This window comes from Leptonychotes weddellii, chromosome 7 (genome assembly GCF_054177405.1).
Source record: "Leptonychotes weddellii isolate Sample4059 chromosome 7, ASM5417740v2, whole genome shotgun sequence".
In the NCBI taxonomy this organism is placed as follows: Eukaryota; Metazoa; Chordata; class Mammalia; order Carnivora; family Phocidae; genus Leptonychotes; species Leptonychotes weddellii.
Genome location: NC_138375.1, coordinates 133,346,075 through 133,360,104, shown reverse-complemented (window position 1 = coordinate 133,360,104; position 14,030 = coordinate 133,346,075). Strand labels below are relative to the sequence as shown.

The 14,030-nt window shown below is 42.6% G+C and overlaps 1 protein-coding gene across 1 annotated transcript; it reads left to right on the top strand.

Moving 5' to 3' along the window:
* Nucleotides 1-3,731: 3,731 nt before the first annotated feature.
* LOC102729006 (olfactory receptor 1f45-like) lies at nucleotides 3,732-4,702 on the top strand. The gene is made up of 2 exons (XM_006730523.1): nucleotides 3,732-3,861; nucleotides 3,894-4,702. The coding sequence occupies exons 1-2, from the start codon at nucleotides 3,732-3,734 to the stop codon at nucleotides 4,700-4,702; spliced, it is 939 nt and encodes a 312-aa protein (XP_006730586.1).
* The last annotated feature ends 9,328 nt before the right edge of the window (nucleotides 4,703-14,030 follow it).

The following is a 14,030-nucleotide window of genomic DNA, read 5'->3' as shown; positions in this document are numbered from 1 at the left end:
AATTGGTCAATATTTGTGTTGTTCCCTGGGTTGGAAAAAGAATGTGTAATCTCCATTTACAGGGTGGAAATATATGTCTTTTAAATCAGATTTCTTCACTGTTTAAATAAAATCTCTGCCATATTTTTTATTAACTACTTTATCACATTCTGGGAAATGTATGTTATATTAAAGTCTGTCATTAAGATATTAATTTAATCAAACTTTAAACATTTTTATGAGCCTTTGCCTTATGAAACTGTTGTTACATTGTTTCATTTGGTGTTTCATATGAGTTTTTCCCTTATTATCATAAGATACTACTCTTTGGGGCGCCTGGGTGGCTCAATCAGTTAAGCGCCCGACTCTTGATTTCAGTTCAGATCAAGATCTCAGGGTCATGAGCTCGAGCCCAGAGCTGGGCTCTGCACTCAGTGTGGAGTCTGCTTGTCCCTCTCCCTCTACTCCTCTCTCTCGCCTTCTCTCTCTCAAATAAATAGATTAATTAATAAATGAATAATATCTTTAAAAAAAAGCTGTTACTCTTTTATGACTTATGCTCCTGGTTGACTTAATTACTGCTTTATCCATAATTAATAATGTCACTCTTATTCTCTCAATTTTTACCCAAACATCTCTGCCCAACTTTGTGTTCTTTTTTCTTCTTTTTTAAAGGTGAGTTTTGAAAACACATCTTTTAAAAAGTTTGCGTTGTGTATGACATACAAATCCAAACTTAGAGACACACACCCAAGTTCCAATAGCCAGCAGATACCATTTAGATGACTACATACACACCCCATCCCCAGGACCCCTACCCGGTCTACAGGCGAGTATCTCTAGGCGGTGTCTCTGGTTTCCTGTGCCGAGGACTCAGTCACACTATTACAGAGATTAAAACACAGATTTGAGGTTCTGTTCTTAATAATTACTTTCTTAGTACAAATTCACAAATCAAACTTTGTATTTGAGGGAAGAAAGAATGCAGGGTCCTGAAACCTTAAGGATTCTACGAGAGAGTCAGTGCAGGGGCAAAGTGTACAGAACAGAGCTGCTATGAGCGAATGTGGGCCAATTTCACCAGCTCCATGATTGTTCTTCAGGTCCACTTTGGGCACAGAGCAAGAGATGAGGTACATTCTGGGACACGGGCACAAGACAGACTTGAGGCAATTGGAAGCAGTAAGTCTGAGCACGAAGCTGAGTTGCTCTCACACAGAAATAGCTGTGTCCAGAGAGAATAGGAACAAAGAGCGGTTAGCATGTGTGCCTCCAGCGGAGCTATGGGGAATCCACCTTAGGGACACCCAACCTTGGCAACTATTGCTGCCCGGATCCCTAAGAAATCCCAATCGCCAGGGAACAAAGATCTATTTATTTGCTCCCAATCTTCCAAGCCAGACCTGGGAAAGCCACATCGTCTACCTCTACTGAGAAAAGGTTCCTCAGTCCCCAGCCCTGGCGGAGACCCTCCCATCATCGAGGGTCGAGCAAGGAGCCAGTGGACACAGAGGTCCCATGACCGCGTCTCCATATCTCCCAGCAACAGAGAAGAGCCAGGTGAGAAGGGCAGGGTACCTCCAACAACAGACAGATTCACAAGGACACAAACACACAGATGTACCTCTGGAAAAGCAGACACACGAAATCCAGCTGCACCTAAGCAGGTGGGAAGGGGACACACGTGTTGGTTTGACCCGTACAAGCCTTTCTCGCTTCAGGGTGTGCTGCCCAGGGCAGGACAGAGCAAGCTCACTCCCAAGGTGGACAGAGAAAGCAGCGGTGGAGGACAAAGGAGAGAGCTAAGGTTAGTGGTGTCGGGGTCAGTGACTGGGCTCCTAAATATCCTGCCCAAGAGTCATCCCCTCCCCCACACAGAGGCTCTTCGGGCAGCCATTCCAGACCCTCCTCTGCTGCCCCTACTCTCCACCCTCCCAGCAGTTCCTTCCCTAGGATTGTTCATCCACTGTTGTCTGTGACCACGGAATCGAGGTGTCCCAGAGGGAGGCTACTTGGATGCCCCGGTAAGTCTCAATGTAACCCACACTCCCAACGCTGGGATAGAAACTCTCTCACGAGGAAGCACGGGATACTTTAACCTTGTTGTACTCAGTATTTGGCCTTCGTGGCTATCCAAAGGCGATTGCAAGAATCTCATTTGATATCCTGTTGTCCCTCTTTTATCTTCTCTTCTGTTTCCATTATGGGAAACCACGTCTTTACAGCCAGAACATTCTCCTGTGCTGGCCAGCCACTGTCTTGTTTTCTTGATGCCATATCTCCCTCACCCCTCAACTTCTGCAGTCCACAGTAACCACGCTCCTTCTGGAGCTTCTTCGAGCTTCCGTCTACTACTGTTTTAGCTACCTGTGATCTGGGAAATAGTCCAGGTAATAAACAACATCCAACCTCCGCACTTTTCCCTTGAATTTCCTGATTGAAATCTCACAGTGATAGGCACCTTGCTGTCTCCATTTTATGTGTATCTTACAACAAACTTCCTAGGAATATTCCCCACAAGGTCCTCTGGCCAAGCAGCGGAGGTCACATCACAAACCAGTTCGCTGCCTCTCTTTCCCCCCTTTGCCTCAGGCCTTTGTTATCTCGAGTAATGAACGCAATCCCTCTCCTTTACTTGACACCCTCCCCCCGCCCCCACAATGATTTCTTAGTCCTGGGATTATCTGCTGGAGGAACCACATGAATTTGCTCTATACCCATCAGTAAATCCCTTTGGTCCAATAGCAAAAAGAATCTGACTATATTATTGAATACATATATGCTATAAATGACTACATCATTTTCAAAAATATACCTTTGTTCTTCTATCAGAAATTAGAGGAATGTTTCACACAGCACCCTGAACAGCACGCTTAGGTCAGCCTTCCCAACAGCTGTGATCTATGGTTAGGTCAACTTGATAGCAGCTAAAATGTTAGAGACAAACCGCCAACCAGATCTTTCAAAACCCACAAATTCTCCATAATCTGGGAAAATATAAATGCCACAGATAACATTTGTAGGTTCGTAATACAGCACTTAGTACAGAGCCTGCCACATGGTTAAGTTGTCCTAGTAAAGAGTTAGCTAATCAAATAATACCACACAGAAAAAAGCACTTCACCCTATTTGGATATCTAACTTTTACTGTCTCATGAATTTGGAAATATCATTTAACTACCCTGAGCCTCAGTTGCTTTATCTGTTAAGTGAAATTAGCTATCTCAATTATTAGATTAGGTTAAATACTACACATGGAAGTATCAATATAGGACACTCAGTAAATAAGAGTGGAATAAATGAGACGAGAGCCACTCTGTCTCTCATTCTCTCTGTCTCAAATAAATAAATAAAATCTTTAAAAAAAAAAAAATGAGACGAGAGCCATTGGTAATTAAGCACTCTTGAAATTGAGGGTTTTCCTATAAAATGATTATTCATCTTTAGTTAATTTTCTTTTTTTTAAAGACTTTATTTATTTGACAGAGAGACACAGCGAGAGAGGGAACACAAGCAGGGGGAGTGGGAGAGGGAGAAGCCGGCTTCCCGCTGAGCAGGGAGCCCGATGTGGGGCTCGATCCCAGGACCCTGAGATCATGACCTGAGCCGAAGGCAGATGCTTAACGACTGAGCCACCCAGGCGCCCCATCTTTAGTTAATTTTCAACCAAATGAATAAACTATTCCAAAATATATTTGCTCAAATGTTGACATATGATCTGACCCTGTGATGACGTGTTCTCCCCTGCACACATGGACGGAGACAACCAGACTACAGTCACAGAATTCCTTCTCCTGGGACTCTCTGGGCAGTCAGAGGAGGAAGACGTTCTCTTTGGGCTGTTCTTGGGAATGTACTTGGTTACCATCATCGGGAACAAACTCATCTAGAGTTTGTTCTACTCCATGAGGCCATCATCATCTTGGCCATCAGCGGGGACAGTCATCTCCACACCGCCATGTACTTCTTCTTGGCTAACCTCTCCTGTGTCGACATCTGCTTTTCATCAGTCACAACCCCTAAGATGCTGGTGAATCACATAGTGGGAAGCAAAGCTATCTCATATGTGGAATACATGACCCAGATCTACTTCTTCATCACTTTCATCAACATGGATGGGTTCCTCCTGAGTGTGATGGCCTATGACCGTTACGTAGCCATCTGTTGCCCACTCCACTACACCATGATCATGAAGCCCAAACTCTGTATCCTTCTGGTGGCAACATCATGGGTCATTACAAACCTACATGCTCTCCTGCACACTCTTCTCATGGTCCAACTCACGTTTTGTTTCAACAATTCCATGTATCACTTTTTCTGTGACCCCTATGCCATTCTAAGGCTGTCTTGTTCTGATACCTTTATCAATAACCTGATGGCATTCACTGTGGGGGGACTGATATTTCTGACGCCGTTTACATGTATCATCCTTTCATACGCTTATATCCTCTCCAGTGTCCTGAAGCTGCCATCTGCCCATGGAATAAGGAGGGCCCTGTCCACATGTGGATCCCACCTCACTATGGTCTCCCTCTTCTATGGGGCAATCCTGGGGGTCTATATGTGCCCTTCATCCTCCTACTCAGTCCAAGACATGGTGGCCACTGTCATCTTCACAGTGGTGACTCCCCTGGTCAATCCCTTCATCTACAGTCTGAGAAATCAGGACATGAAGGGAGCCTTAAGGAAACTAATCTTAGATTCTAGAATTAGAAAATTTTAGACCTTAGAAGATTCTTGGATATCATATGTTGTTTCATTTTATAATCAGAGAACCTGAGTCCCAGATAGGTATAAACTCACCCAGGCCTATTCCTCTAATTCATGATATGTGATCATGCTCATACTTTCAATATGAGGCTGGTAGTTGCTCATAAGTTATAAAAGCATCAGTTTGTTATCTATAAAAAGGGCTGATTCTAAAACACTCATTTTACATGCAACAAAAACTCAGGATAATATTTGGATATTTTTGGATGGTTTCAGCAACCGCATGAGACAGTGCCCACCACAATAGTCTGGGAATTTCAGAGGACTTTAGAGCTGGTGCTACAAAGCATCAACTGCCCTCTTGGTCTCACATTAGAAGATATTAAAATTATTCCCAATTTACTGAGTCACAGAAAGGTTATTGTTACCAGGACTGTACAACTAGTAATTGTTGATTACGATATGGTCCTGTCTACTCTCAGGGTCATTAGTCATTACTGAGTTAGGTAATTTTCCCTCTATCCTAGGCTCAAGGCAATCCCTGGACCTCTCACAGATCAGAACCTTACCCCTACACTACTCCTCTCCCCCACTACCATTCTATATTTTTGGTGCTTGGCTATTCAGTGTGGGTGTCAGGAAGCTTCAGATAGTAGCTAGACTTCCTCATGGAACTCTTGGTATCCTTCAACTTTAAATGGGCTAAGAGAAACAGGTTCCCTCAATGCTGAAGTGTCCAGAGTTACTCTATCACCTTAGGGACATGAAAATATGAATTACAGGATTTGGGTGGGGACCCAGGACTTCTGATTTGAAGTCTAGAGTTTGTTCTACTCCATGAGGCCAAGCATCCAAGAGTCCTAGCTTCTCCTACTCTACACCTGAGGGCTAGGAACCCGTAAGTCAGTTCCCACCTCCTCTTTCCTGGTGTCCAGAGGTCACTCCCCTGATCTCCAGTGGCCAGTCTTCAGGCCCCTCTCTGGCCTTCTTGCCTCTCACTTCTCTCCTTTCTCAATCTCCTCTGATCTCGTGGTTAACCAGTACTCTTTATACTCACCATCAGCTCCTCTCTGACTTCGTTCCAATACTGACCAACTCTTACCTTGACCACAGCAACAGGCTTACTTATGGTGGATCTGCCTGCTTCCCGTGTCTCCTTGCACTTATCTATCCTGCATACAGGATCTGTTTAATCCTCCTAAATCACTGATTGCATCCTGTTAGCCAGTCTTTATATCAAATATTGAAGAAGCCAGAATAAATCCAAATATTACTTTGGAATATAAGGCCTGACATGACTTGCCTCAAGCTATCCCCACAATTTTGTCATCAACTCTCATATTCATCTGTTCCCTGACTTGTCTCTCCTAACTTTCTCTTTCCTTCATTCATTCTCTGCTGGAAGACTCCATTTTTTTTTCCCCCTGATTTTTAAAGACTAATTGTGCGTTTCCCTTAACTTCACTGATCACATCCCATAGGCATATATTGAGCACATAACTGTGCTTCTCAGATGTAGTAAATGAAATCCCTAATGTATATTGGTGCCAGTGGAAACCTGACTACGGGTGATAAACCTGATGTATCTTCCTGAACTGTGAGTTTGATTTGAGAAGTTTAGTGCAATATCAGTGTTTGAGATATAATAACACAGACCAATGTTGGTGTTTAAGGTTATAAGACTCATTTAGACTCATCATATTCTTTGCATTACCCATATCTATCCACATGCACGTCTCACCTGGTTATTACATTACACACTTATTTCAAGAAAGTACCATAGATTACGCATGGGCATATCCCCTACAATGCTTAGTAGAGTTTTTGTTCATCCCAAATAATCATGTGTTGACAAGTCATTGATAATGGGATAGGCAAGTCTAATGGAAGACTGGAAAGTGAACATTCCTAGACACAAAAAATCAGAGCAGTAAAATGTTTGCATCTAGGGAACTAGAGTACTGACAAATGTACTCCAGAACATGGAAAGATTTCACTGAATTCTGGGACCCAAATAGGCAGCAGGGTTGAATGGAAAAGAGCCATGGTTTGGGATATAGTTTTATTCCTCAGTCCCTCTCTCCCTCAACAATCAAAGGCTGGGTATGAGAAGGAGGATGAAGATAGAGGAAAGTCAATGAACATACTAGATGGTGCAGAGTCAAAGGGAAAATCACTCTCTATCCTCATGGTCCCCACCAATTCATCTTGGGGAGAAGTCGTCATTCACCATACAGCAAATTTGCCTTAAAGGAGAAAAGACTCTCTAAAATGTCAGCAGCATGGTATGAGCAGAAAGAGAAAATGCGTCCTTCTTGCTTGGACTGGCTATGGTATGAGAGGTTGTGTGCTGGTCAGTTCTATCCTGGCTTCAGGTCTTCAATCCTCCTAATTCTGGGGACCACCTTCTCCTGAAATCTTCACTGGCTTTTTGCATTACTTTTCATGGGCCAACTATATAAGGGGACTGTAGGGGCGATAAGGAAAGGAGTTTATTCCAGGGGCCTGGGCAGAATCAGCTTTTGTTGTGGTTTTCTGCATGTGAGGCACTCATAGGACATGAACTCATGAACTCATAAATTAAAGCTCAGCATCATTTGCAGCCTGTAGTGCCCTCTTCCCTACTGAGGCAGATGCAGAGTCCTCCCTGGGAGCAGCCAGGAAATCAGGACTGTGTCTGGGAATTCACCCTCCAGGGTCTGCTCTCTGCAGCTGGGGCCTCAACAGACACCATCCTTCTTCCTCATAGGCAACTTCCACCTCGCACTAATGAGCCACTAGGGGCCAGCTCTTCGCAAGCAATTGAAACAACTTGCAGAGAAAAGTCTGATTTTAGCTCATTGAATGTTGAAAGAGAGGCTCATTCCTCTTCCCAGCACGTTTCCTCTGACGCTGCTCTCCCCAGGGGAGCAGGGACCGCTCCATGTCATGGCCATTGCAGTGAGATGTCTTTCAGGTTCATGAAATCATCTTCCTCCAACTTGTGCTTCAAGTGTCTGCTTCAAGGCCACGCCAGCCATGGAGTCTTCCAGGAGAGCCTGGTACTGTCTCTTAGGAGCTGAAGCCTTTCCCTGAGTCTTGCAAGTCACCGTCCTGCCTGTAGTAACTTGTCGCCCTGTGCTTGAGGGCAGGAGCTAAGCTTCGTATGGACTTTGTCTCTCACAATGTCAATCAGCCTTCGGCAGATGACTTTGTTCTGGCCACGAGCTTTTATCACAGGAATATTAAAAACCAGTTCTCTAATTGATGAAGTCTAACTCCTAATAAATCTGGTTATCTAGGTTAACCTTTCATGTGTGAGCCACAAGGAGGTAATCAAGTGTCTTGCCAAACCCATTTCAGCACTAAACTTCTCAAATCAAACTCACAGTTCAGGAAGATACATCAGGTTTATCACCCGTAGTCAGGTTTCCACTGGCACCAATATACATTAGGGATTTCATTTACTACATCTGAGAAACAGGCCATCTTTTATTTGGTCGAAACTTCAGGCATATGTTGACAGTCAAAAACCACTGATTCAGGCTCATCTTGAATTTTTTTTTAAGATTTATTTTTTTTTTTTAGAGAAAGAGTGAGTGAGAGCAGGGGGAAGGGCAAAGGGAGAGGGAGAGAGAAGCAAACTCCCCACTAAGGTGTGAAGCCAGACATGGGGCTTGATCTCGCAAGCCCGAGATCAAGAGTTGGACACTGAACCGACTGAGCCACCCAGCCGCCCGGCTCGTCTTGATTTTTAAATGTGAGACACAAGTGATATTTAGGCACATCCCTGCCCCCGCATCGTGGAGGTATTTGCCAAGAAGGATGTAATGTTATTTTTGTTCCTTTTTAGGTCTTTGAGTATGGACATATAAATCACTTTTGAGCCAAGTTATGTGAACATGATGCAGACTTCCCATAAATGATGTTCAAATACAATCTGCCAGTTAATACCTTTCAGAATATGGCAGAAAGAGTAGTTTCTTGAAGTTGTCAGCAGACATGACATGTAGTCTAAGAAAGTAAGAAAAAGCTAAAAAAAAGGATGAGGGCGCAACAAAGGGAAATAGCAGCTAACAAGAAAGAGCTCTCAATGGCCAATGCTAGAACAATTCACACAACAAAATAAATAAAGTAGTACTGGATTATAACCCAAAGTATAAAATAAATATATATGAATCCATACTGATGAAAACAAATGATTGAATAAACAAATAAGTGGGGGGGGGGGGATAAATTTTCCTTACAGAAAAACTCCAAGTAATATATGTAGATGTAGATACTTCTCCCACCCCTACCTGCCAAAAGGTGGAACTTAATCCTCTTCTCCCTCCTTCATGGTGGCTGGATTTAGGGACCTACTTCCAAAGGCGAGAATATGGAAAAGGAAAAACAATAACTTTAAAATAGAAAAACCTGGCAGATGATACTGCCTTAACCAAGTAATCAAGGTTAACATCATCGCTGAAATTCATGATGATATCAAGTGCTCCCTATATGATGTGATGAGAAGTGTCCTCCACCTCTGTGGGATTCTTCCCCCAAAGCCATGATAGCCTAATCATGAGAAAGGGTATAAAACCCCAAATTGTAAGTCACTGTAAAAAATACTCTTCAGATGTGTAAAGGTCATGAAAAGCAAGGAAAGACCGAGAAACTGGTACAGACCAGAGCACAAATAAATGAAATAGAGACTAAAGAAAAAACAAGAGGAATGACCAATGAAACCAAGAGCTGATTCTTTGAAAAGATAAACAAAACTGATAAATCTTTAGCCAGAATCATGAAAGAAAAAGAGAGGACTCAAATAAATAAAATCAGAAATGGAAGAGAAGTTGCAACCAACACAACAGAAATACAAAGGATTATAAGAGAGTACTATAAAAAATTATATGCCAACAAATGTGCCAACCTAGAATGGATAAATTTCTAGAAACAGAAAATCTTCCAACACTGAATCAAGAAGAAATAGATCTATCTGAACAGACCAATTACTAATAAAATTGAATCAATAATCAAAAAACTTCAAACAAACAAAAGTATAGGACATTTATTTTCTGAAACATTTAGAGTTAATATCTATCATTCTCAAGCTATTCCAAAAAAAACTGAAGAGGAAGGAACGCTTCCAAATTCACTTTATGAGGCCAGCATTACCCTGATACCAAAACCAAAGACAACACACACAAAAAGGGAAATTACAGGCCAATATCCCTGACGAACACAGATGCAAAAATCCTCAACAAAATATTAGAACTGAATTCAACAATACATGAAAAGATGCTCAACATCACTAATTATTAGGGAAATACAAACCAAAACCACAACGAAATACCACCTCGAACCTGTCAGAATGGCTATTACCAAAAAGACAAAAAATAAAAGTGTTGGTGAGGATGTGGAGAAAAGGGAACCCTGTGCTCTGTTGGTGGGAATGTAAATTGGTGCAACCACTCTGGAAAACAGTACAGAGGTTCCTCAAAAAGTTAAAAGTATAAATACCAGGTAATCCATCAATTCCACTCAAAGGGGAAAAGAACCGTCTAAACCAAAAAGTTATATGCACCCCCGTGTTCATTTCAATATTTACAATAGTGAAGAAATGGAAACAACTTCTGTGTCCAACAATAGATGAATGGATAAAGAAGATGTGGTATATGTATACAATAGAATATTTCTCAGCCTTAAAAAATGTGTGGCAACATGGATGGACTTAGATGATATTATGTTAAGTGAAAGAAGTCAGACTACATTTATCACAATGATCACTTCCTTATATAAATGTTGAATAACTATGCCGTACATGTCAACTACACTTCAGTAAAAAAAAGAAAAAAAACCCAATTAACTATGCACTCTTGGGGAAGTCTTCATGTATTCACAGGCATCTGCAAATCCTCAAAAAACTCATGAAGGGGTATACCAGTGTGTACAGAATGTTTACAGCAGCATGATGTTTTTTCAAAAGTTTTTTATTGCGGTAAAATACAAGTAACATAAAACTACCATCTTAACCACATCAGTGGTCTTAAATTCATTCATAGTGTTGTGCAACTGTCCCACCATCCATCTCCAGAACTCTTCATCTTGCAGAACTAAAACTCTATTCCTGGCAACCACCGTTTTACTTTCCGTAGAGTCACACACTATTTGTTTTTTTGTGACTGGCTTATTATTACAGCAGCATGTTTTCTTAAAAATTATTATTACTCGGATCTGAAAATGAAAAACAAAAACAACAAACCTTGAGATACGCTCAGTATCTAGCCTATTGTGAGACCTTTGATTAATGTGAGACAAAGGATTTTTAGTTTGTTTCCTGCTTCTCGTTCCTCTGTGTCTCTTTTCTGGCCTTCTCATGGGTTACTCCAACATTTTCAGAATTCCATCCTGATTTATGTAGTGTTTTAGAGTATATCACTCTGTATAGTTTTTTCGGTTGCTCTAGATACAACAATATACGTACATGAATTAGCAGTCAGCCAAGTGCAGAAACCCTACTTCCATTTAGGACCCTTTGCCTCCCCTCTTTTAAAATATAATTGTCTTAAGTATTCCCACTGTATAGATGGAGAATATCAAATGGTATTCTTTTTGCTTCAACCATCATGTCTGATGTAAGACACTTGTAAGTAGGATAGTCTATTTTATAATATCCCATTTTTCCCATTCTAATGTTCTTTTCTTTCAACAGTTTCAAGCCTTTGTTGTTATCGTTTACTTTGTTCAGAGTATTTCCTTTAGTTTGTCCTTAAGGATAGGCTTGCTGACAATACTCTTAGTTATCTTTTGAGAATGTCTTTATTTCCCTTTTATTCCTAAATATGTTCACTGGATAGAGAATTCACTGCTGATAGTTCCTTTCGTTCCACTTGAGAAAAATATACAACTTCCTCTGGCTTCCATGGTTCAGATTGGGGCGGGAGGGTGGTTTCTCCACTGGTGTCTGGTTGAAGGAAGGTGGGTATTACCAACAAAGTTCTGTTTGGCACCCTTTTCCTGGTTTTACTAAGGGGAACAGGCTTAGAGCTTTTTTGTTCTGTGTCTGTTGGAGGTTCTGGCATGGAAGCTTCTGGAACACATTAGCTGAAAGATATGGGAGGTGAGGAGAAAAAGGGAATTTACTACCATGTTGCTCCTCCGCCCTCAAGATCTCACAGTTTGTCTTCTTCTTTTCACATTTTGGAGTCTTCCTATGCTTGTTTATTGATGCCCAAGGTTTTTTAGTTGTAAGAGGGATGACCTAGGAGGAAGGGTGGTCATGTGTTTTGGCTCAAAACCCCTGATATAGAGCTTTGCCCAACATTTTATTATGAAAAATTTCAAACACAAAGTAAAATTGAAAGAATTTTACAGTCAACACCCATTTACTATCACCTAGATTCTACTATTAATATGAAAAGGGGTCTACTTCTCAACTTGAGTGGATGTTTTCAGGGGTTTTTTCTTTATGTGTTATTATTGGATTATACGTTCTAATTGCCTTTCTGTATGAAAGTATGAAAAATATGACTCTATTTTTGTTTCATACACACAACTGTGTGTAAGCACATATAATAGCATATATGAATAGATGTAATCAGTGTTTATTACTCTTTCTTCATTCCACATACTATGTGTAAGTTTCTTATTTTATTTTCACAATCAGGTAAACAACAAAACATTTTACTCTTTCCAAAAATTATGCATATGCAGTATTGAAAAATGACCAAAATTTTGAACATTTCAATAAAGTACATATATACGCAGAAAATATCTAAATGGCTCAATAAATATGAGATCATATTTAATTTCACAAGTACTCAAAATTAGATATAAAAAGTTTGCCCTCTTGAATAAATAAAAGTGTTTTTTTTTTTAAAGCATTAAAAACAAAACAACCCCCACTCCCCAGAGTAGGCGTGGGTGTTAGGCACAGCACATATCATCGCCAACTGCTCATGGAAATAAAAATTGTAAAAGCTTCCAGGAAGGCAACTAGGCAATGGGAGCAGAATGCCACCAGTCCTTGATCCAGTCATTCAATTCAAGAAATTTAAACTAAAGAAAATAATCTTCAAAGATATAGGTACGAGAATATTAATGGAGCAAAAAACTGGAAAAAATATAACAATAGGCATTAAATAAGCTTAATTTAGTTAAATATATTTAACTAAAAAATTTAAGTAGCCATAATGGGATGCACTGAAGTCATTCAAAACATTACTGGCGGAGAGTATCTACTGGCAAATTCAAATGCTCAAGGTACATTCTCAAGTGGGGAAAAAACCCAAACTAAGCTGCAACTGCTACCTGTAAGATTCCGTTTTGTTAGAAGGAGGCTGGCAGCGATGGAGAGATTAATGTGGAGTCCGAGGGGCTGTTAACAGATGTTCACCGGACGTTAACCACTTCTGGGCGGTGGCATCGGGTGCATTTTTCTTTTACTTTTTCTCTATTTATAAAACCTTCTCAATGGGACGTGCTCGCTAGGAAGAAGAGATAACCACCGGCTCCTTCCGCGCCCGGAGCGCCCCTTCCCTGCCGCGCGGCTCGGCTGCCGGGGGACCCCACTCCCACTCGGGAACGCGCCCAGACCCACCACGCTGCTTTCCTTTCGTTTTCCCCATAACGCTTACCTTCTAAAATGTTATGGAATTACGTTCACGGCTTACTGTCTGCTCCCTGCCAACGCCCCCAAGAAGTCCTCGAAAGCAACGACCTCTGTTTTGTTCACGGACTGATTTCCAACCACTTACGGCAGCGCTTCAGGAGCCTCAATTCAGCAGGTGCTCGAAACGCTCCGGCTGAAGGACTGAAGGGGAAGTAGGTTTGCTCTCGGCGCTTGTCTACTTGCCTTACCATCATCTATGCAGACGCACAGCTACAAGACACTGCCCTCGGCGAACCTGCGTTTCGGTCACCGGGACTCAGAAGCCAGAGTCCTCGCAGCCGCAGGGGTGTGACCACGAGCCCGGAAGCGGGAGCTGGGCACGCGACAGGCTCGCCCGGCCCCGCCTCGCCGACGAGAGCGGAGAACTACACTTCCCAGAATACTTAGGTCCTCGCGTGGACTACATTCCCCAGGGGCATTAGCGGTCATCCCCAACTCGCCCCCCCGCCCCGCCTCTCTAGACAGGCAGCCGGCTTTTGCAGCCCGCGGCTCCGGGCCTGAGTTCAGCCCAGGCATCGCCCGGGGAGGGGTCCCGACCCCAGGCTGCTGTCCGCCCGGGCAGTGCCGGAGCCTCCGCCTGCGGAGCACGGCCGGGGAGGCGCAGCCCCCGGAACCCCGGGGCCTGGGCGAGGTGAGCGGCGGAGGGTCGGCGGAATGCGGGACGCAGGGAGGACCGGGGCCTCGGGAGGATGCGGCGCCGGGGCGCGGG

What these genes read in the sequence shown, in the direction of transcription:
- LOC102729006 (XM_006730523.1), top strand. Translation starts at nt 3,732, where the DNA reads ATGGACGGAGACAACCAGACTACAGTCACAGAATTCCTTCTCCTGGGA. An exon ending in TACCATCATCGGGAACAAAC is followed by an intron (nt 3,862 to 3,893) that starts TCATCTAGAGTT and finishes TCCATGAGGCCA; the next exon opens with TCATCATCTTGGCCATCAGC.